The sequence below is a fragment of the Gopherus evgoodei genome, chromosome 10, assembly GCF_007399415.2.
Source record: "Gopherus evgoodei ecotype Sinaloan lineage chromosome 10, rGopEvg1_v1.p, whole genome shotgun sequence".
Taxonomy (NCBI): Eukaryota; Metazoa; Chordata; order Testudines; family Testudinidae; genus Gopherus; species Gopherus evgoodei.
Window position 1 is genome coordinate 84,598,703 of NC_044331.1, and position 24,465 is coordinate 84,623,167.

Below are 24,465 nucleotides of genomic sequence, written 5' to 3' on the forward strand. Positions count from 1 at the left end.
AAGGGACTATTGAAGGTAGAGAGACCCATTAACACCTCTGCAGTTATAGGACAAAAATGGGAGTTAGTGGGTTATGGATCCTTGTAATAAGCTGTAAATCCAGAGTCTCTGGTCAGTCCATGAGTTTTAGCGTCTGGCTGGCAGAGTTATGAGTGTTAGCTCCTGGGCTCGTCTTTTGAAAGTGTTGTGCAGGTTTCCGTGGAGGCTGAGGACTGAAAGGTCAGATACAGAGTGACAGATAGACAGGTGGTTAGTGGCAGCTGGAGCTACACGGGACATGGATGATCTCCGGTTGGCTAATGACTGGATCGCCAACACTAGGAATTGCATGTGGGGTTGTAGCCGTGTTGGTCCCAGGATATTAGAGAGACAAGAGGGGTGAGGTAATATCTGTTATTGGACCAACTTCTGTACGTGAGAGAGACCAGCTTTCAACACAGAGTCCTTCCTCAGGTCTGGGACACTCACTGTGTCGCTGCTAACTACGGGCTGTGAACAGATTGTTCAGCATATGTCGTTAACACACTGTTTCAAAAGACCACTAATGGTGAAGTGGCCCATGAACACCCCTCCTGTCCTAGGGAGGAAATGGGGGGAGGAGCAGCTGAGACAGGTGTGTTAGTGGGTTACAGGTTGTAATAAGTCATAAGTCCAGCGTCAATAGGAAGTCACAGCTCAAAAGCCAAATCAAAATAAACCCAGGAGAGTTACTTCCCCCCGGAGCAGACATAGAGCCCCATACTCAGTGCAGGCCCTTTCTCCTGGAAATGTGCATTACGGCAAGTGAGCAAGAAGATTTGCACGTCATCTGCAGAATATGATGATACAATGAACAGGAAAGTGTTTGTGGTTTTTGCCAGAATCCCCGAAGTTCTGAGTTAAATCTTATCCTTGTGGCTAAAGGATTGCTCTGTTAGTGTCTGTTAGTGTCTCCTCTGGGGCTACAAGAAGTGGATGCTGACCATCATGGATTTTGTGTTCTACTGAATGAAACGCTAAATATGGGTGACTCACGCATACAGGCAGCACCTTTGCCCTGCCCGCTGAGCCTGGATAGAGCGGCGGGAGCTCCCCGGCTGCATCCCTCTGCTCTAGGGGCTGCTTGCCCACATGTAAAAGTTGAGCCACTTTACTTATGCAGGCCTAGACTGACAAGCCTGTCCTATGGAGGAGCAGTTACATACTGTACATGTTAAAGGTCCGTATCCCACAATACCTTGTTCCAGGTTAGGAACTGAAATAATCCATCCTGCTCCAAGAGACCTTCAGGCTGCTGTAAATGCCCCTGCTCATGGGCTTGTCCTGGGTTGGAATGTCAGCAAAAATTCACACCCCTCACTGACATGCTTATTTCGGTCAGATGTGTAAGTGCAGAGCAGCCTGCAGTGCATGTCTCCCATGCTTAGACCCCTCTCCCACTCCAGCACCCTGAGCCTTCTGCTCTCCACGGCCTTCCGAAAATCTTACTTCTACTGTGTCTTATGCTGGCAACTTCCAGGCCCCTCTGGCTGCTGCCTGCCAGCACCCAAAAGCTCCAGTTCCTTAATATTAAAAATCACAGCAAACAACCCACCAGCAAGAAGCTGTCAAACACAAACTGTCCTAATGCCATCCTCACCTCATGATCTAACTTAGGTCCTGATCCTTCAATCCAGCCTTCTAGCATGGAGCCCTGCGCCCCCAAGAAGGCCAGTTGGGCCTCCTTGCTAGTGGATCCAACTGCAGGATCAGGGTGTGAGACTGTGAACTCTTCTGGACAGGGACTTCTACTGTGTGCGGTAAAGCTCTGGGCAGGACCGGCGCTAGGGGTTTGAGTGCCCTAGGCGCACGGCAATTTTGCCGCCCCGCACGCTGGTCCCGCGGCACCGGTGGAGCTGCCACAATCGTGCCTGCGGAGGGTCTGGTGCTCTGCGGCTCCATGGAGCTGCTGCAGTGGTGCCTGCGGATGGTCCACCGGAGCCGCGCGAGGAGCCGACCGTCCACCCGCCCGCAGGCACGACTGCGCGCAGCTCCACCAGAGCCGTGGTACCAGCGAACCCTGCGCAGGCGCCACCGTGGCAGCTCCACCGGAGCCACCTGCCGCCCCCTCTGGCAAAACGGCGCCCACCATTTATTCTGGCGCCCTAGGCGATTGCCTAGGCTGCCTAAATGGTAGCGCCGGCCCTGGCTCTGGGCCCTCTTTGCGGTGCTGTAGAAACGCTGAGTAAAGGCTGGATGTACAGACCACTTCACACCTTCCTCTGATGTGAACCTTCACAGCTGTTCTGCAGCATTACACAACAGCTTTGACAGGAGGTGAAGAATCCCCTGTGAAACTGAAGCTGCAATGGGGAATTTTTTGTAGATAGAATGTAATTATCTGAAGTGGAGCACCAAGTCTTGTCCATAGGATCTTTAATTACTGGTTATGGTCAGGACATCAGTGCCACGTCTGCCATCCTGGGGCTGCAGGACACCACCCTGAGCCATTAGCTGAGCACTGCTGGCTAACAGGGAAGAGCATGTCCATGTTGCAACACCTGGGTTTTCCTGTCGACGGCCATGTCTGCCAGCAGAGCTATGTCAGTCTGGGGCGTGAAGAGCTGTGATCCATGGCTGTGCCAGCAAGAGCCTGAGTGCACACACCAGCAGAACGTTGCTGTAGCAGTATAGCTGGTTCTGCTGCCGTGTGTGTGTGGAATGAGCTGTACCATACACTCCTGACCATCCAAGTAGCAAGTGGGTCACAGACTTTATTCAGATAATTGGGAGGTTGGATAATCTACAAGGCAGAAGCCATACAGCAACAGAGTGGCCTTCCCCATGGCTAAGTGCTCTTCCTCCTCACAGTCCTGATGGGAGGGAGGTCTCTTCTCTCTTCATAGAATATCAGGATTGGAAGGGACCACAGGGGGTATCTAGTCCCACTCCCTGCTCAAAGCAGGACCAATCCCCAGACAGATTTTTGCCCCAGATCCCTAAATGGCCCTCTCAAGGATTGAACTCACAACCCTGGGTTTAGCAGGGCAGTGCTCAAACCACTGAGCTATCCCTCCCTCCTATTATTTGTGCACCACTGCATTATCCAAACCCCTTCCTTGTCTCCAGCATTTAATTTCTGCACAGGGCATGTGTCTCATGCTGGAGGACAAGAAGGGATTTGGACAACGGGGTTTTGGTTAAATGGGGAGTTAGCTGCCTCCACGCTAGGAGTGCTTTGTCTTGAGTGCAGGGGCCTGCTTAGCTGACCTGTTACAGTCCCTTCCAATCATAAACGTCTATAAGCCTGCAGTACACTGGTATTCATAAACTGGTAACGTGCTCCTAGTGCAGACAGGGCCAAAGTATTGACCCAGACCCAGTGTTGTGCAGTTGCTGACAGATAAAATCTTGGCCTGAGGTGGTGGCTTCTGGCCAAGCATAGAATGGATGTTATGCAAAGTGACCCTTCTCAAGCAAGAAAATTCCTCAGCACCACATGCTGTTTATAGTCTGTTACTGCCAAAAGATGCACCCTCCAAAGATTAATCTCCAAAGGTCCTGTCAGCCGAGATGGCCCCAGAAGCCTTCAGAATCAGGAGCCAGCACAGACTTAAACCTGACATTGGGGAACCACATATTTCCCAGTATCAGAACTCCAGGCCATGTAGGCATTTAATCCAGCAACACAAGCTCAGCAGACTGGCAATACACACCGGTGATGTGATGCTAACAGAGGCTAGCCAGTTGCCTAGGGCGTCAGAGTACCCCAAACTAAATCAGCCACATCCAGTAACTAACTGATGTAGAAGCAACGTAGTACCCTTTCTCTGTCTCCTTAGCCTGGGAGACTTACAAAATCACCCTGAGTCTTCACTAGCTGAGACTGCTTCCCTAGTGGCAAATAAATCGATTTTAAGATAATTGATATTCTCACCTACTCCACCAATAAGTGATTGGTGACCAGGAGGAAGAGATGTTGGTGTTACACAGGATGGAGCTGTGTAAGCTAGTACAAAAATTGTCTTGGACTCTTTGAGCACACGAAGGCTGGGGTGTATCGAACAGCTGTTTTCTGCCCCTTTTCTCTGCCTTTCTGGCATTTAAGAGTCTGCATGTATACAGTAACTAAAACTTGGATTAACCCCCCACCCCTATATCCATGCTTGTACAGCCATGCCAGGGTTTTCTGCCCTTCAAGTCACATCAGCAAGGATAGGTGTGATGCAGCTGCATTGATGATGGAGTGCAGCCTTCTAAAGTATGTAACATGTAATGGCTTATTCCCGAGCTGGCTCTCGCTTAGTTACAAAAGTAACTTCTAACTGGGGCAGGGGTGACAATTTTCTGATGGGAGTGACTTCTCACTGCTACCAAAAATGTGAAGCATAATTGGTGACCTATCTCAATGGCCATGATGGGCTGAGAACATACCAGCTTCACCATATCCTGCTACACACTGGCAGTGCCAGGCTCACGGCTTCCGCGGGGAACAATGCCCAGAGGTCATGCAGCATGGCCTGGTGAGAAGCCAGGCTGTGTATATGTACATCACGGCTCTCCAGGTGCCATTGTGCACATGAGGCCTGGCATCCTTCCTCCCTTCTGGACGTTAAACTTCGTCATGGAGCAGAGGGGGGGCTGACTGAGGTCATACTCTTGGTTTCATCCAACTAAATGGAGGAGAGGCTGGGAAAGGCCCCACCTTAAGAGCATGGCAGGTAGTGAGCCGGGGGGGCTGACTGAGGTCATACTCTTGGTTTCATCCAACTAAATGGAGGAGAGGCTGGGAAAGGCCCCACCTTAAGAGCATGGCAGGTAGTGAGCCGGGGGGGAGGAGGGGGCGAATGGTACCACCCTGGCTGCATAGGAAAGTGGAAAAGCCCTTGACATGTTTCATTTAGAATGTCACCCCACAAAAGAAAAGCATGTTTCAGTTCCTGAGTTTTGTTCTGGCGCCAGTGGAGAAGCATTGCAGGCAGAACCCCAGAGAGTCCGCTGTCCAAGGAGCCCTGCCTTTCTCGCTATAAATCACAGCACATTTACAGTGTTAATGAGGTGTAACTTCTGGGAAATAGTCACCTGATTGCAGCATACACCTTTGGCAAAGCCCCGGAAGGTGGAGGGGAGTTTTTGTTTGGATTTGGCACAGAATTTAATCAGGAAGGTGGCAGAAGATATGCCTTGTGGGAGAAGGTGCCTCTTCAAATAACAAGACATAGTTATTTATAAAGAGGACCCAGGCAGCCAACCCTTTGCCCTCAGCACTTCATCCCTTCAAAGCAGAGCCTCTACCTTGCACAAGGTAAATCAATTCCACGATAGTAGCTTTGGGCTTGTCTGTACGGTGGGGTAATGTGCTCTGGGGGATGTGATTTCTAAAGTGTGTTAATTGGTCCATGTAGACCAGGGGTAGGCAACCTATGGCATGGGTGCCGAAGGCGGCACGCAAACTGATTTTCAGTGGCACTCACACTGCCCAGGTCCTGGCCACCAGACCGGGGGGCTGCACATCTTAATTTAATTTTAAATGAAGTTTCTTAAACATTTTAAAGCCTTATTTACTTTGCATACAACAATAGTTTAGTTATATATTATAGACATATAGAAAGAGACCTTCTAAAAACATTAAAATGTATTACTGGCACATGAAACCTTAAATTCGAGTGAATAAATGAAGACTCAGCACACCACTTCTGAAAGGTTGCTGACCCCTGATGTAGACCCTGCTGGTAGTTAAAGCACTCCAGGGAATGTGCAGTACGCACCAATAGGGACCACATGGATCAATTAATGTGCATCACAACGCGCTTTAGAAATTATAGCTGCATGGTGCACTTTACATTAGCCACCGTGTAGACAAGCCCGAAGAGTCACTCCCAGTTGCTGAGCAGTTCTGAGCTGATCCCTTGTTACAGATGTAACGGGCTGGTATAGAGCAGGCCAGGGAGAGCGAGACACAGCTCCCTTGTTCTCAGCAATGACTTCGGACAGGCAAGCAGAACAACACACACATCCATTAACTAAAAAAAACCAGTTTATTAAAAAATATATCTTTCCCTGTTCTTTGTTTCCCAGCCTCTCTGCTGGTAAATAATTCAGTTAAAAAAGAGTCTTGTATTGCACACCTGGAAACATCTTTGTTCTCACTGTTAAAATGCCTGATTCATTTGACAACACAGTACTCTGAAAGCCCAGGAGGTGATGCTGGCCCAGCACACATCCCTCCTAACACTCCCACAGCCCACCCTACTCAGCTCCCAGGAGGCCGTGGCAGGAACTGACTAGGAAGAGGGAGATTGAGTCATGGCTGGGCGCGCACCCTTCCATACAGAATGCACTTGCCAGGAGTGTGCTCACCTGCAATAAACTGGGAACACCAGAGAAGACAATGAGCTGCAGCCTTCACTCTGGGGTCGCAATGTGAGTTTTGCTGTTGACTTCAAGGCTGGCAGAATTGGGCTGTGAATGTTCCTGTTTTCATGTTCTCGAGGCAGGGAAACGCCAGTGATTCGGGCTAACCCATTCTGAGAGAACGGGCATGAGCAGTGACCTTTTTAGAACCAATGTTTGAAACCCAGCGACTATTTTCATCTCAATTCAGTGGGTCACAGCTGCAGGTACAGTGCCCCCTGGCCAGGACGGAACTAGTGGTAGGACCCAAGGAGCCTGTGCACAGAGGCTTGGCATCAGAGAGGGCAGTTCCATAGGGAACTCGCTGCATGCTAATGGACAAGGGGAGTTTGAGGGCAACACGCCTGGGGATGGGGTCAGTATATCTTCTGCTCACTATTCCCCACTGAGGCTGGGTCTGGGTACAGGAATTCCAGGGGGCTCTGCTGTCACTGTGCCCGGGAGTGGGATTCCTCTTCCTTCCTGGCTCTTGAGATGCTCCCCAGAGCACAGGCCAGTTCTTTGGGCTGTGTGCGGGCTAAGGGTGCCAGCCAATGGGGCTGGCATTTGAATGGTACTTCCCAGCAGAAGGGCCCGGCCCATGAGTCAAATGACTGTAGCATGAAGAGGATTCAGTTGCCCTTTGAGTGCCGGAACCTGAGTGTGCCAAGGGCACCTGAACTGTAAGTGGGATACTTTGGGGCTAGTGTAAGAGTGGGTCTGACTGCTGCTTAAGGAGCGCACTAATTGCTGTCTCTGGTCATTATCCTGCTCAAAATTAGACTTCGGGCATTTTAAAGGAAGGGCTGGGCTGAGTCTAGCTCCCTTTTACTCAGGCTGAGTAGTGCCTTACTCCAGGAGGAGTTCGACTGGCTTTCAAGGTTCTCCCCCAGGCTAAGGAATTTCTCTCTTGAGGCGCGGCTGGCAGAATCCTGCCTGCTCCGTGTTTAGCTGAACCGGTTAGAATCTGACCCTACAGTGGCATTTTCCTTTCCTCTCCCCACCATCTAGTACCTGCATGGTTTTAACGCTTTCCCCAGAGCTCCCTCTCTGCCTGCCCCTAGCCAAGTAGCACAAGCCATCCCAAAGGCCTGGATTGTTCCCACATATCAGGCCTGGAGCAGCTGTGGGGTTATGCTGGATACGCCCGCTTCTCCTGAGGCGTGATTCCTACCCAGATGAAATGGGGAGGGTGGTGGCTTGTCTCTGTTTGGCAAGGCCCATCACGGCTCAGTTCCACATCCTGCACAAACCAGCGTCAGCAACCTTTCACTGGAAAACACCAGGGACTGGGACCTGGCGTTACCAACCACTGCTCTGTGCTGGGGGGGCTGAGTCTTCCTGCCTGCACTCCTCCCAGGGCTCTGAACCCTACCCAAGAGTCCCTCAGTGCTCACCCCCAGACACACACCTCTCGCTCCTGGACACCCGGATTACACGTTTGGTTCATTGCCTACTTTGGCCTCTGGAGGAGGACATAAATACTGTCAATGGCTCCTGCCCTCCAGCGTGTCGGGCAGCGGGTCTGTGAATGCAGCGTCTAGCTGCAAAGTGCTGTAGTTGGGCGGCGGAGTCCTGGGCCTGTGATTTTCCTGGGGCAGTGGTAAGCGAAGGGCAGTGTTAAAGGTGGGCAGGTCCTCGTCGATGCACACGGGGTTGTCGTGGCCCTCTTTGGCTGGAGCGTTAACCTGAGGAGGTGCTGCCTTTCGGTCATTCCACCATTTCTTCGCCTTCTGGCAGTAGCGCCGCATGATGATGAAGAATGAGTCGATGAAGAAAACTTCGATGATCTCAATGACACAAACCACGGAGCAGCTCATCCAAAGGCCCAGCTGGCCCCCGAAGTTGGAAAGAAGAATGACAATCTGGAGGAGAAGAGAGTGCAAGGTTACGCCGGACCCAGCCAGGCTTCCCTGGGGGCCGGGACAGCAGCAGCAAGAGAGGAGACAAGCAATCGGCGTCTGTCACAAGGTGCCCAGGGGCAGGGTAACTAGACACCATTAAAGGGACACAATACAGAGGAGTCTGGGCGCTAAAGTGAAGGTGAACTGTAATGGGCACGTCTCTAAGCTTCCTGCTGGCTCCTCTCTCATTTATGCTTTAGAAATATCAGCTAACACAGAAACAGAAAAGTCGCTGACACTTGTCTCAGGGCCGTTCCTAGAGGAGAGGTGCCTACGTGACAGAGGACAAGGACTGAATGGGCCAAGGAACCTGAGCTCCCCGCATGCCCCTGGAGAGGGTAGGGACAGGACAGAACTGGGGCACATTGCAGGGCACTGTTTGGGGAAGCTTGTCCTGTTGCTACCTGCACTGGACCCATTCTGGGTCTAAACAGGCGCTTGCAGACGTTAGAGCTTACGTTGTTGGCGGGATTCTCGGAAATAAATCTCTCGTTCAGGTCTTTGTAGAACACCATGAGGTTTGCGAGGTCCGTTCTGGGAAGAGAGAGAGAACAGGTCCTGGCTTTAGTCAGACGCCAGTGTGAGGCTCACTGAAGAGTGATTTAAAGAACCAGTTGGACGGGTAGGGCCAGGCCCCTCGAAGGGAGCGTTCTTTTCTATTGCCATTGTTAGGGTTGCAGCAATTGTATCTGAACTCAGTACACAGGCTGGAAATACACAGGGGGAAACTTACTTGTTCAGCATTTTGTTGATTTTCTGCCCTTTGTCCCAGGAGAGGATTCGAAGCATCCAGTCCTTGGAAAACAAGAAAACAATGCAACTGCCATGAGCACAAGCCCAGGGAGCCCGGGACGCGACAGCTTATTTGGCCCAGGTTTCATTCTAGAATGCCATGATTGTGTGGTAGGGGATCTCACGCTACCGCCAGGGGGGGATCTCGCAGACCCAGAGAGACTGACCCCCAGGGGACAAGTTTCCAGGTTAGCTGGTGAGCTCCTTGGCCAGGCTGTGTCCTTGTATCTGGGTATGGGAGACTCACGCATTGCAAGTGTTCACATCCCCTGGTCAGGAGCACTAGGCCTATGCTCACAAATACAGGAGGGGCCTCTCACTTCCAAAGCTGCACCTCTGGATTTATCTGGTTCCTGTTGGAGCTGGGAAGCTTCCCCTCCCCATTTTGTTTGCCCGTGTAACCTCATCTCCCCATCGCTGAGAAATCTGGGCTCACCCCTCCCTTTGGGGGGAAGGCAGCCCTCACTGAGGCTGCAGGGAACCCCTGGAGGATGTGACACAGCAGCAGGAGCAGGAAAGCCCCAGCCTGACAATGATCCTGTGGTCCGAGGCACAAGGGAACCAAGCCAGCCGGACGCAGCGCCTGCTACCCTCATTGTGTGTCTAGGCTCGCTGAGTAAGCAGAGCAGAACTGGCAGCTCACCTCAGAAACTGAAGACGGCCACTGGGCTAAGCTGGTGGTCAGCGTCCATTCCTTAAAGCTGTGGGAAAAGAGGCCTGGTGTTAGCTGTAGGTCTGAATTCCTGCAGGAGGAATGTTTCATTTCTTGCCTATCTGGCAGCAGGACTTACCTGCAGGCTTCTTTACAAATCTGCTGACAACCCAGCTGCTCCTTCACAAACTTCTCATGCAGCTTGTAGTAGCAGTACACTGCAGAAAGAGAGCACAGGGTAACTGGCTGGGGAAGCCAGAGAGAGAGTCTGGGCTTGGGAGACCTGTGTTCAATTCCTGGCTCCGGAACAGACTCCCTTTGTGCCTTGGGCAAGTCCCCTCTCTTCTGAGGGTCTCATTTCCCCCGCTACAAAGTGGGGATAAATACTTCCCCTGGAAAGACACGCTCCTCGGGGCAGGGACAGGCTCTTGCTAAGCGTCCGCACAGAGTCTAGCACAGTGTTTCACAAATGCAGCCACCAGAGGCTTTTCTTGTGGCCATAGCCTCCTTCACTGTGATTTGGGGGGGAGGGGAAAGCAGCGGCCCCTCCTCCTCCCTGTTGCTCTTGGATGCATGCCCTGGGGCTGGTTCCTGGGGTACCAGCAAGGGTTTGGGCCCCTGGAGACACCTGGGCAATGCTGGAGGAGCAGGCAGCTGGTGAGTTCCCCACCTTCCCAGGGGCGGTGGGGCTCAGGCCTTGGGCTCCAGCCCTGGGGCTTTGTGCTCCAATCCCAGGCCCGTCCTCCAGCCACAAAGCTTCATGCTCCGGGCCCCCGCTACCTCCTCTGGCCAACCACCCTCAGTGCCCCCTTACTAGCTAGCAGTGAATAAGTTACGATGATTTGGACGTATCTATGTGCGTATTTGTTTGTTTTTCCTAACGCTAATTAAGTATTTTAGGAAAAAGTGTGAGAGTGACCAAAAGCAAGAGTTGGTGGCCACACTCTGATTGGCCACCAAAACATGTGTCCTGAGAAACCCTAGCACAACAGAGCCCTGGACTCAGGCGGGGCCTCCAGATGCTGCCAGAGCACAATCCAGTAGCGTTCCGAAGTGTGTAGCTGGGATTTCAGAGACACAGGAGCTCTTGCTAGCAGAGAGCTAATCTCTAGGCTGAGCAATAAAAGCTGGCAAGGGTGCCCGCATTACTCCAAGACAGATTCACCTTTCCTCCAGCCCGGCTGGGCTTGTGTGGGTGGAGATTTCATGGCGAATAGTGCGTGTGGTAATGATCTAATGCCAGGGGCTGAGCTGGGCGTGTCTGTCAGGAGCACATTTGGTGGTTATAACTAGGCGGTAAAGGAGGCTGTGTGGGGACTTTACTCGTGCTGTGAAGAACTTACTCCAGTTGGGGTATTTCTTGTAGTTGCAGTACTCTGCACCAGGAGGTAAGGGCTGGGCATACTGGGCACAGCCACAGGTATCCACCATGGCCCTCTGGAAACAGGAATGCAGGCAAATCTGCAGGGAAATAAACCAAGAGTTGGGTTTCTTTGAGCCAACAAATGCGCAAGGATGCCTGGGTTGCTTCTAGGTTCTGCTACTTAGTGCTCTATTCCAGAATGGGTTGTCAGTTGGAACCAGCAGGAGCTAACATTTCAAGCTGGAATTTGCAGTAGGTGGGGCCCATCTTCAGTCCCTACCAACTGCAGTGCAAGGCTCTGTGCTTTAATGAATTAATCCTACTGGAGGTCTGTGTGACCTCAGCTGGCATCACATCACAGGGGGCTGCATTTTTATATTTGATAAAAGAAGAATCAAGCCCAGGTGCCAGATTTGCAAAAAGTAGCAATTAATATAAGCGCAATGGGAATTATCATGGAGGAAACCAGGAGGCCTGATGCTTTCAAGGCGGAACCTATTACAGGAGTCATGCAAACCTAGTGGAAACTTTCTTTGTAAGCGTTCTGCTGGTTGGACACAGGTTAGATCGTATCAGTTATTCATGGAGTCTTATCTGACAGGGGTCACAATTTCGGGCTTCAAGGGTTACACTAAGCAGCAACATTTGTTTGGCAAATATTTTCCAGTCCAGCAGTGCCAGAGAATTTCATAATGAGCCAATGTTCCTGCTATATGACAAAATCCCCAAGGCAACTTCAAGATTCAATCCCTTTGGAACAAAACCCTAATTTTAAAAGCACTACGGTATTTTACAGCTGTGCTCCAAAGCATTTCAACTGGAGCAGAGCTTCTGCAGGGTTGGGGGCTAGCACTGCAGAATACGGCACTGTTTGTATATGGGGATCGCCCGAACGACTGAAAAACCCGAGGAAGAATCTCGATGGGGCTAGAAAGCGCGTCTCTCTCACCAACAGAAGTTGATCCAAGAGCAGATTTACAAATTTTATTAAGATACTGTTTAAGGGAACAGTACATAGTTTATACACGGAAGTTTCTGATTATCAGGGAATTATTACATCCCCCACCTTGCCTCTGACAAAGCAAATTTAACGGAGCTTTACCTGGAGCGAGTAGCTCTTGTTGTAGAGGTTCGCTACTGGAATGTCCGTGCCAGTCTCGGTGCAGTCGCTGTACGGTTTGCTTAGCTTGTGAGACTGAGTCTGAAAACCAGAAACCGAATGTTCATTTGAGATACCCCAGCAGAGCTGAAGGAAAGACACCATTCAGTGCTGCTTATTGGACACCCTGGGATCAGAGTCCTAAACAATAACAATGATGATGCAGGATTGAAGCTACTTCTGGGCTGTGCCCCCACCGTATAGCTTATGTGAATTAGCCTGCTTTTGTGGAGGAGATTATGTGGCTAGAATTGTTCTTAGATTCTTTCTTAATTATATTTGACACCTCCATGAGATGCCTCCTGCCTCAAAGCCATAATCTTTTCCGGGGGTTCATCTTTCCCCATTCTGTCTCCTGTGCCTGGAATAAGGGGCCTCCTGATTTGAGGGCTCAATACTGATAGGTGTTGAGTATCTTCAACCTCTCCTGAAGCCAATGGGAGTTAAGAGCACTCAGCAACTCAGAGGTTCAGGCCACTAGTGCACTTGGCTACCTCTCTTACCTTCTTCCAACTTCCTTGCTTCTGCCTAGCCTCTCCCACTCGCCCACCCGACAGTCCTAAAAGAATGCCTGGAGACGTGCACCAGATCTCAGGAATACTCATTCAAATGTCTGTACATCCATACTCTCTGCCCATACTGTGTCTGACTTGGCCATAGATCCTGCAGCCAGCTCCAGGAGCACAAACCCGGCAAAGGGGCTTCATGTGGGTACAGGGGTCTGTGCTAGTAGATCTGACTGTAGGACCAGGGCCCCTGAGGGTAAATTCCTTGGGGCAGGATCTGTCTGTAAAGCACTATGCACAGCTACGGGGCTGTAGAAATTCCAGACCCCAGCAACCCTGGCTGTAGTCACTTGTGCAGTCCAGCTCCATTGCTTCAATCAAAGACTGAAATTACACCCGGAAGGGGCAAGGAAAGACACTGATTCAGTCTGGAGAGAGCAAGAAAAGACTGGTTGCTTTTGAAAATTCATGTGAAATGGCTTTTAAGTGTCGCTGTTTCAGTTCCTGGAAGAGATCTAATGCCAGGAATCCTGCCTCGCAGGATCTACTACTGGGTCCCTTTGCTTGTCTTGTCTTTGGCTTCTGAGAGCTGCTTTTGGTAGAATTTCTGCTGTGGCATGTGCTCCTTTTCTGTCATTCCTGCACTGAAATAACATTGCTCTGTGTGTGGACGAGGGGCGGGAAATATTACCCATGTCTGGTTTAGGACATTGTGGGCAGTATATTTAGAGGGTGGAGGGTCTTGGTGCATCTACAAAAATGCATGTACATCCATTATGTATCCAGACACCCACATTTGCAAAATACCAAGTTCCCGTGTACAAGCCCATCTGTGCACACACATGCAGCTGTGTAGTGGCATGAGCATTTCAGTGGGGATGTGTGCACTGGGCTCTCCTTTGCATAACTGGATGCATGTGCAGGACTGATCAGGGTGCCCCGAGGAGACAGTGTTGTGGGGGTTGCATGTGAAGCAGCCAGTCTGTGACAACCACAGATCGCTCTCTATAAAGGCTCTCAGAAAATGTCAGGCTCAGATTCTTCCTCCTCTGATAGTCACTGCTAATATGGCACCAAGATATAGTTTTTATTCTGAGACGAAGAAACTGGAAGCGGGATTCTACCTTCTCTGATACATCCCAATGCAAGCAGCCTGTCTGTAAGCTCTTAAACCCAATTCCAAGGAAATTTATTGAATCTTATTTTTGTGTATTGCAAAAACTACCATATTTCAGGGTACTCAAAGTCTAACCACCTACACATTCAGAATATTTACCACGGCTTCCTGCTAACCAATGTATTGATTATGAGAGGGCACTTCTTCCATGTCAGAGTTTGTGTGTCAATCTTTTCTGTTTGAGTGACTCTCTTATTCACTGTGCACCAAGTCTTGTCCTGTGACCAGCTGATGCCAGAAATCTACTGCTCCAAGACATGGCTCTGGGACTTTAAGGTGGTGTATGAGATAGTTGAGGAATGCCAACGCAAACCATGTTTTTCAATAACTACAGTTGTTCCAGTAGAGTTTTGCTAATGTGATATGTGGAGTTGTTCTTATTTTATAGGCACAGGACAAAGGACACGGGGGATAGGTAGGACTGGGAGATATTTTAGGCTTCTATAGATCTAACCCTCTGCTGCTGCTTACTCATGCCTGCTTTTATAGAAACCTACCAGTCTCTTTGAGAAGGCTCAGTGTCATATTTTTAGACACTGTAAAGTCACTTGTCCCTAATGCTTATCCAGACACCTGGAAGATAGTCATCTCGATGCACATTTGAACCTTTCAGACTTTATCCTACTGTCCTTTCTAATGCATGGACTATCAGGGCAGAGCACGCCCAGCCGCTCCATATAAGCAGCTTTGCTGGGTGTTTGTGGTACAGTGAACAGCAGAGAAAAGAAAAGCCCAAACAATTACTTAACTGGTCCTCGAGATTAATGGAGAAGTTTGTCTCTTCTGATGGCACAACTTTAGCTTCTCTGCAACAGGCAAAGGCCCCTTAGGACACTATCACCTACTCTACACTGAACTACTTTGGGAAACTCCCAGCACCTTATTTCAGCCTCCACCCTGCCCCCAGTGATAGCAATGGTGGGAGATTCCCCTTGGCAGGGTCTCTTCACAGCCAGCCCAGCAGGGCAGGGAGCACAGAACCCAGCTAGCCAATCAGAATAGCCAGATGTCAGAGTTGTGCTTTAGCTCGTCTGCTCTGGCAGCCAAACCACATCAGAACCTGATCTGACCACAGCCACGTCTGTACTATGCTACAGCACGTGAGTTAAACCAGGGGTTTGATGGTGTGGATAGTGCCTCAAACGTTGTAGGAAACAACAAAATCCTCAAGAAATCCACGGAATAAAACCAGGGTCACCCGTAGGTGTGGGATTCCCACAGGCCTGGTTTCCAACAGCTCTCACCCCTGAGCAATGAAACGTGGCTCCGAAGAGTGCTCTAGCACAGGTCAATTACAGTGGCTCTCTCTCTGGCCTCATGCTTTCAAATGCGCTTTAGAGAGCCAGGCCTGGGACATAACTGTACCCTCCCAGCTTTCCATGATGCTGAGAGGCAGCAGCGGGATCTATTTAACACAGTTAATACAGTGTTTGTAAGCACTACTGTGAGCCTGAGGAGAAAGATCTCTGCCACTCACAAAGTGCATCCCAATGGAGGTGGCCGTTGCAGTCTCAATCTCAGTCCCAATATCTTCAATAAAGGGATATTCATGCTGGTCGTGGACAATGATTTTGGCCCCGGTCGAGGTCACCAGGAAGGGATTGTAATCAGCTTCCTCTATGTAAAGAACAACCTGCAATCCTGCAGAACAAAGAAATAGCATTGACGGGGTTAAAAAAGCTTTAGCCCTATCTCAGGGAGCGTTGATCAGTCTATGGTCACTGTACAATCTTCTTCAGTTTTAACTGTCATCAGCTGTTTGGACTGAACATCTGGCTTCAAGTGGAATTGTCAGGATATCATGTGGGTGCATCAATGCCTGTCCAAGCACTGCTGCAGCTAATCTTTAGCATCCAGCACAACTAATAAAAACTAGTTGTGATAACTTAGAATGTAACTGAAAACCTATTAAAAACCAAGTTACATAACTGGGGAGGAATAATTTCAGGTGGAAAAACTCTAGAGATGCAACAACATTCGATTCATGTGATTTGGCAACAGATTGGGGAAATGTTCATTTGAACCAACACAATCAGATAACATGTCTAGTTGTCAGTCAACCCCCTTAGGGTCCAGTTCCCTGAACAATCTGCTTTCCAGTGTCTCTACTAACTTGGTTCCCTACCGTACTCGCTGCCTCCTGTAGAGGTGGTCAGGACTTTTCCGTTTTCTCCACTATTGAAGGTGTAGCAGTTGCCAAACAGTGGATGATGGAAAGGGGTGAAGTTTCTAAAAGAGAGCAAACATTTTTTTCATCCTAGGCTCTGGTCTAACTGCCTGTGGCAATGTAAATTACTCACTGGATCTCCCATCAGCCTGACAGGAGAGATAGCAAGTGGGTTTAACGGGTGTTAAGGGTCCTAAATTAGACTGTTTGTTACTTAAGTGATGAGGCTCAATGTACATATTCATGCCATATCGCTACATAAAACAGCCAACAAACATGTTACAGTCCCAGGAAGAGAAGTGTGTGCACTATTAGGGTATTCAGTCACTAACTTCAGAGTGGAGGTAGCCTTGTGGCACCTGAGAGACTAACACATTTATTTGGGCATAAGCTTTCGTGGGCTAAAACCCACTCCATCGGATGTATGGAGTGGAAAATACAGTAGGAAGATATATATACACAGACAAAATGAAAAAAGGGGTGTTGCCATACAACTATAACAAGAGTAATCAATTAAGGTGGGCTGTTAGCAGCAGAAGAAATTAATTGACTTGTCTCGCTAGTTGGTATGGCGACTCCCATCTTTTCGTGTTTGGGGGGAGGGATAGTTCAGTGGTTTGAGCATTGGCCTGCTAAACCCAGGGTTGTGACTTCAATCCTTGAGGGGGCCACTTAGGGATCTGGGGCAAAAATCTGTCTGGGGATTGGTCCTGCTTTAAGCAGGGGGTTGGACTAGATGACCTCCTGAGGTCCCTTCCAACCTTGATATTCTATATCTTCCTACTGTATTTTTCACTCCATGCATCTGATTAAGTGGATTTCAGCTCACAAAAGCTTATGCCCAAATAAATTTGTTAGTCTCTAAGGTGCCACAAGGACTCCTTGTTCTTTTGGCAGTCACTAAATGAAATCCTGGTCCAGAATTTCTCCCTAAGAGCACACTAAGTTAGGCTGGTGAGTAGTTTTTGTGCACTTACCTTGTGTCACAAGATATGCCATCAAAGAAACATGTCAGCAGAAGATCCTCAGCGGAGTAGCCCATATTCACTTTCGTCTCCAAGGGTATTTGTGCCATGATGTTCATATAATGCAGCTTGTACCATTCTTGAATAGCATTTACCCCAGAGCTGAATGTGTAAACTGCACAGTCACTGCTGTTGTTTGGATCACACTAATAATAATAAAGGAGGAAAATGAGTTTCAGCTGAGGAAGACGTGGTGTAATTTTCCATTGAAGGGTTTGCAATATGATTTCTACTGAAAAATGCTACTCAAGCAGGAAGTTTCTAGTTGCAGGAGAAATAAAAAAAAGGGAAGAAAAATGAGGTATGATGGGATACATAAACCAAGGAAGAAAATGGTTCCTCTTCAAAAGGTCCTTGGTAGACCTCGTGCTGAGAACTGTGTGCGTTCTGAAGGCAGATCAGTCTGGAAAAGATACAGAGGAAACAAAGTGGCCTTCCCTGGGAGCATGGACACCAGGAACTGAATGTGTGTAACCTTAAAGAAGCATGGCTGGTGGAGGCTCATCATGGGGGATCTAAGAAATGTCCTCTCCAGTGTCATGGTTGGCAATAAAGAGGAAGCATTTTAGGCTGGATTTCAAAAAGGACTTTTTCTTCTAGAGAGTTGCGGGCATGTGGAATAATCTGTGGGAAGCAGCGGATGGACATATTTAAGGAACTGGTGGATGAATGTTTACCTGCTGAAAATTGCACCCCATGTCAGGGGGCTGGATTTGGAAAATCTATAGTAAATGGGTCTCTCCATCCTTGAAGGTTCTTTGTATCTCTTCCTCACTAAAGCCTCAATTAACTATTGAAAGTTTATCATTTCCCTCCAGTGCTACACTTGTCATCTCCTCAAACAGCGGTGCCTGCCCTAGCACATCCACTCCCTCTGCCAACACCTCGCCCAGTCACCACGTGGGAATGGAACTCACCAATTGAAAGCCCACGACATCCTGTGGATCCCCAGAATTCACCATGCTGGAACCTTGGTGAAAGACACTGGTCTCAATTTTCCGCTTATTTCCACTTGGAATCTCAGTCACAGTCTTCTTAGAGAGGTCTTCGAACTTTAGCAGAGGGATTCTTTCAAGAAATTTGCTCTCTGTAGCATTCCAGTCATCTGCGTCCCGACGTACTTTGGATTTGCCCTCTGAAAATCCGTATAAAGTCTCCAAAGCATTTTTTGTCTCTTTGTCCAGTTCAGACAAGTGCTCTTTCATTGCACTATACCTACATTGGAGAGACGGTAATAGGAAATAACAGGCCATATTCTCCCCGTGTCACCCTGCTGGACTACTCCATGCAGTCCTATCCTGTCCTATGCATTGTACAATGAATAGCTTATTATAGGGAACAGCCAGCTCTTCCTCACTCTCCTCCCTAGACTGACTTAGTACTGAGGCTTCACTTCATATACTGTCTGGAACTTTTATTCACACAATTAATTTGAATTGGCCTGGGTAAAAGTGGAGATTGCCCATTGACTGAAGGACTATGAACAACAGGCCATTATAAACAGCAACAGACTGAACTGTGAAGAGGTCACTGTAAGGTCTGAGCTTCTTTAATATCTTAATTAATGAGCTGGAGAGGCTAGAGAAGGCAGTGACATATGGTAATACATTGAAGAGGAATTTCCAAAACTAGAGAGAGCAGAAAGATGGATAGGAAATGGAGAAGATTTATCCTGGGGACAATGCAATCTGAAGTGCAGATCTTCCATGGGCAGGAGAGACCAGAGAGCAGGAATGGCAGAGGGACTGGGATAGGGAGAGGGACAGCAGATTATACAGTTTGGTAGGAAAAAGAACCCAACGCGATTTTGGACAGCATACGCCAAGGCGTCCCATCCAAGAGAGAGGAGATGGCAAACTCTCTGCCCCCCGTTGGAGAGTGTGTGCCTGGAATATTAGTTAGGCCTGAATTCTCCATTACTGGAAGAACGGCGTTCAGAGAGAGCCCCAGGAACGATCAGGGGACCGGGGGGCTGACTTGTGCAGAAAGATAAAACGAGCTAAATGCATCTAGCTTGGTTCAGCACTGGTAAGTCAAATATGGCTACAGATGTCTGCCGAGTGTAACCAGCCAGGAAGTAGAGGTGCAGCATTTGAGGGTGCTGTGGGAAGGGGGAAGAGATAACAGTAAGGAGGTGGAATTAAAGAGCAGTGGTGTCAGAGCAGCAGGATAAGCTTCCTGAGGGGCTTAGTGCTGGAAAGAGTTTTGAGGAAAAATTATTTAACAAATGTCTGAGAAACACTTTCCTTGTGCCCTCTGAAAACACCCTGGCTGCAACGGTGTGACTGCCATTTATACAGCAATTAGCCACCCCCAGACCCCTCATGGCTTACTTGTAAGGGTTGATGTTGCAGATGGTGACAGCGGGGAAAGGCAGCTTCTGGAATTGCACAGTGACTGAGACAGAGGCTGTGTAATAGGACATGATGAGCTCAGCACACTGCCACAGGATCAGCCCCACGGCGCTCAAGGTGAGCAGAATCCAGACGAACCTGCGCAAGCGTCCTCTTGATACCACAATACGCCGGCAGCCATGCGTATTGGTGTTCATGCAGTACCAGTGCATCAGCTCACTGACTGTTGGAGCCTGAGGGCCTGTCACCGGCAAAGTCTTCTTGATCTTGGCTTTGATCGTCTTCCCAGGAGCCATGTTTAACTCTACACATGGAGGATGACAAAATATTGTAAAGAAACAAAGTGGGTGAGGTAATATCTTTTGTTGTACCAGCAATGAGTGAGAGAGACAAGCTTTTGTGATCAACAGCTCCATGTCTAGTTGGCAGCCGATACCAAGTGGAGTGCCCCAAGGGTCAACCCTCGGGCCGGTTTTGTTCAACATCTTCATTAATGATCTGGAGGATGGGATGGAGTGCACCCTCAGCAAGTTCACAGGTGACATTAATCTGGGGGGAGAGGTAGATACAATGGAGGATAGAGATAGGGTCCAGAGTGATCTAGACAAATTGGAGGATTGAGCCAAAAGAAATCTGATGAGGTTCAACAAGGACAAGTGCAGGGTCCTGCACTTAGGACTGAAGAATCCCATGCACCACTACAGGCTGGGGACCAACTGGCTAAGCTGCAGTTCTGCAGAAAAGGATCTGGGGATTACAGAGGACGAGAAGCTGGATGAGAGTCAGCAGTGTGCCCTTGTTGCCAAGAAGACTAACGACATATTGGGCTGTATTAGTAGGAACATTGCCAGCAGATCGAGCAAAGTGATTATTCCTCTCTATTTGGCACTGGTGAGGCCTCATCTGGAGTATTATGTCCAGTTTTGGGCCCCCCCACTACAGAAGGGATGTAGACAAATTGGGGAGAGTCCAGCGGAGGGCAACAAAAATGATTTGGGGGCTGGGGCACATGACTTACAAGGAGAGGCTGAGGGAACTGTGCTTATTTAGTCTGCAGAAGAGAAGACTGAGGGGGAGATTTGATAGCAGCCTTCAACTACCTGAAGGGGGTTCCAAAGAGGATGGAGCTCAGCTGTTCTCAGTGGTGGCAGATGACAGAACAAGGAGCAATGGTCTCAAGTAGCAGTGGGGGAGGCTTAGGTTGGATATTAGGAAACACTATTTCACTAGGAGGGTGGTAAAGCACTGGAATGGGTTACCTAGGGAGGTGGTAGAATCCCCTTCCTTAGAGGTTTTTAAGGTCAGGCTTGACAAAGCCCTGGCTGGGATGATTTAGTTGGGGATTGGTTAGATACCTCCTGAGGTCCCTTCCAACCCTAATTTTCTATGATTCTATGATTTTGCATTACAGAGCTCTTCTTCAGGTATAGGAATAGGGTTTCCAACTCTGACTGAAGCTATCCTGTGAGATTCCCCTCCCCCTCAACATGGTATAATGTCATTTTCTTAAAATATCCTATTAAAATCTTCCAGATTGCTTTCAGCAGTCACCAGGAGATCAACACCAATTCCAGGAGACTCCAGGCCAATCCTGGAGGGTTGGCAACCCCATCTGGGAAAGGTACTCTGTATTTTACAAGGGCACTTCCCTAGGCAGACAGCGGTCTCTGGAGGGCACTCACAAATCTAGCAGAGGCAAATGCAAGCTCGTTTATCTCTGGTATTTCTTGCTTGCTCCCTTTGCTAATTCTCCAGGTGATCAGTGTTAAACTAGGGCCCCCAACCTTAGAGGTCATCCGCTTGCCCTGCACCAAATTCACTACAGGCTCAATCCTGCAAATACTGTTGATCTCAGTGTTGGGGTTTACTGACATGAGTAAAATTACTCTTACGCAGAAATGTTTGCAGGATTGGGTCCTAAGTGCATTTCCAGGGCAACAGACAACAAGCAGTTGCAAACAGCATAGTGACACGGACATAGCAGCTTACGCTGCCAGGCTGGGAAGCACAGACCTCAGCTTGCAATAGAAACTGCTGCAGTTACAGAGATGGGAACTCAGAATTACTGGTACTAGCCAGGGAACGTGAGCATCTAGAAAGTGTCCTGGGGCACTGATCATTTTGCTAAATATTTCCCAGCTAGGAAGTGTCACTGTAAAATATATTTGTGCAAAAAATAGCAAAACACTTTCCCACAAATGACACATTCTACAATTTGTTCTTATTGCCGATTTGCCCAAGTCTCTTGAATTCATAAATCTTAAAAAGGAAAACCACAGGATTTAAAACCAGACTTAAATACACGCACACGTGCAAATCTCCAGTAATGTACAAAATGTTAGAAAAATGAAGTTTACTCAAGAAATAGGAAACCATCATTTTGTACATACGGACATGGGGGCCAATTGCAAAAGATTTAATCAAGTGAGCAACTTTACTGGAGCAGTCAGTCCCATTTGAGTTAATGGGGCTACTCAGATGAGTAAAGTTACTCAGGTGCATGAGTTTTCCCAGGATCAGGGCCATGATTTGTAGCAAAGGAACAGTCCCTTGGCATTTGAAAGCGAGAGCCAGGCAGGTGCCTTTCCCCTGTGGTTTAAGTTACTCATTATTGCAAGCGTTTGCTGATTTTAAGGTGAAAGATTTACACTTATCTTCTACCCAGGTATTTCTAGGAAGTGGAGCTGAAGCAGCTGTGGGAGGCACCAGCCTCACCTCTCTGCTAACTGGGGCTCTCCTTTATCACCCCCTGCCTGGGGCTCAGCTGGCCTCCTTGGGCACAAACCCTTGTGCAGAACTGGGGTGGGCCAGACCTGCAGGATTATCCTGCACTCCTCCTGGCAGTGGGTTTTGCCTATGCAAGGAGGGAAGAACCAAGGCTCCTGCTGGGAGCCAGCGGTAACTGGGCGCCGTCCCCCAGTCGGTGCTGGGACCCTTGGCTCAGGGACAGAATGACAGGCTGGAAAGCTCTGCCATGCCCCAGGGGCGCCGCCAGCTCTCCAGCCAGGCGCTCTCCGCCCCCAGCTGCTCGGAGGCTGCGGTAGCTGCAGAGACAGACTCGCTTTTAAAACGCACCGGTGTTTCCTGGTGGCTCTAGAGCGGGGAGGGGAGCTGGGGACACGGGACCCTGTGACCGGGGGGCGGCTCTGGCTGCCCGGACACGGGAGGGGGCATCGCAGCGTCTGGTGCAGGCTGCCCGGCTCATCCCAGCGCAGAGACGGGAGGGAGCCAGCGCCGGGCCGGGAGCCACAGGGCGGAGGAGATGCAGGTGGACCCTGAGCGCCCAAGGGCGGACAGGTGCGCACTCCCCGGGCCCCGCTCTGCTCCGGGGCCCGCTGCCCCCTCCCCCTCGGAGCCCCCCGGATCCCTCCCCCGGACCCCGCTCTGCTCCGGGGCCCGCTGCTCCCTCCCCCTCGGAGCCCCCCGGATTCCTCCCCCCGGACCCCGCTCTGCTCCGGGCCCCCCCGGATCCCGTCCCCCTCGGAGCCCCCCGGATCCCGCCCCCCGGACCCCGCTCTGCTCCGGGAGCCCCCCGGGTCCCTTCCCCTCGGAGCCCCCCGGGTCCCTCCCCCGGACCCCGCTCTGCTCCGGGCCCCCCCGGATCCTGTCCCCCTCGGAGCCCCCCGGGTCCCTCCCCCCGGACCCCGCTCTGCTCCGGGGCCCCCCGGGTCCCTCCCCCAGCCCCCGCTCTGCTCCGGGCCCCCCCGGATCCCGCCCCCCGGACCCCGCTCTGCTCCGGGCCCCCCCGGATCCCGCCCCCCGGACCCCGCTCTGCACCGGGCCCCCCCGGGTCCCTCCCCGGGACCCAGCTCTGCTCCGGGCCCCCAGGCGCTCTCACCTCGCGTGTCTCCCGGCCGGGGGGACGCCATGCGGCGGGTGCTGCGGGCAGGAGGCGGCAGGTGTCAGTGCGGGAGGCGAGCGGCGCGCTCCGACCGACCCCCGCGGCCGCCCAGTCTCAGGTTGCTGCCCCGCCTCTGCCCGGCCCACAGCGCCCCCCGGCGCCCCCTGCCGGCAGGCCTGAGCACAGGCCTTGGCAAGGCGTCGGCCGGTCCCTGCGGAGCCGGCGGGGCGGCAGCTGCGGGGAGAGGGGCGGCCGGGCTGCAGGCAGGGGGCCGTGGGGGGCTGCCCCCCCCCGTGGGACACAGGACCGGCTGGCTGCAGAGCAGGGCTGAGCACAGCCCGGGGTTCCCATGCCCAGGACAGCTGCCTGGGGACAGGGGCCATCGGGGGGCAGGTGAAAACCCTGGATGAGGGGATGGGGCAGGAGAAGGGGTTAAATCCTGGGGAGCGTCCCCTCCTGTCTGTGGGTGGGGGGCAGCGCTCCCCACTGCACCCTCTTGACTGGCACCCACAGCTGAGAGTCTAGATAGAGGAGGTGCAGTGAGTAGGGAGTGTGCAGTGTATTGCAGGGGGTGGGGTGCACAGTGTGTTCAGGGGAGTGTGCAGTGGGTTGGAGGGGGTGGGCTGTGCAGTCTGGTGAGGGGAATGTGCAGTGGTTTGGAGGAGGAGGAGTGGGGTGCACAGTGTGGTAAGGGGAGTGTGCAGTGGTTTGGAGGAGGGGTGGGGTGTTCAGTGTGGTGAGAGGAGTGTGCAGTGGATTGGAGGGGGTGGGCTGTGCAGTGTGGTGAGGGGAATGTGCAGTGGATTGGAGGAGGAGGAGTGGGGTGCACAGTGTGGTAAGGGGAGTGTGCAGTGGTTTGGAGGAGGGGTGGGGTGTTCAGTGTGGTGAGAGGAGTGTGCAGTGGATTGGAGGGGGTGGGCTGTGCAGTGTGGTGAGGGGAATGTGCAGTGGTTTGGAGGAGGAGTGGGATGTGCAGTGTGGTGAGAGGAGTGTGCAGTGGGTTGGAGGGGGTGGGATTTGCAGTTTGTTCAGGGGAGTGTGCAGTGGGTTGGAGGGGTTGGGTGTGCAGTGTGGTGAGGAATGTGTGCAGTGGGTTGGAGGGGGTGGGGTGTGCACTCTGGTGAGGGGAATGTGCAGTGGATTGGAGGAGGAGGAGTGGGGTGCACAGTGTGGT

General features: G+C 50.9%; 1 protein-coding gene across 1 annotated transcript; it reads right to left on the reverse strand.

Annotated features, from left to right (window-relative positions):
• Positions 1–6,026: 6,026 nt before the first annotated feature.
• On the reverse strand, positions 6,027–23,377 carry SCNN1G (sodium channel epithelial 1 gamma subunit). Its single transcript, XM_030577843.1, has 13 exons — positions 23,289–23,377; positions 19,430–19,754; positions 18,014–18,311; positions 17,049–17,242; positions 16,030–16,133; positions 15,382–15,545; positions 12,165–12,263; positions 11,043–11,160; positions 9,839–9,917; positions 9,691–9,748; positions 8,989–9,050; positions 8,714–8,789; positions 6,027–8,216 (listed from the first exon to the last, which is right to left on the reverse strand). The coding sequence occupies exons 1-13, from the start codon at positions 23,317–23,319 to the stop codon at positions 7,839–7,841; spliced, it is 1,986 nt and encodes a 661-aa protein (XP_030433703.1). The 5' UTR covers positions 23,320–23,377; the 3' UTR covers positions 6,027–7,838.
• Positions 23,378–24,465: the final 1,088 nt, after the last annotated feature.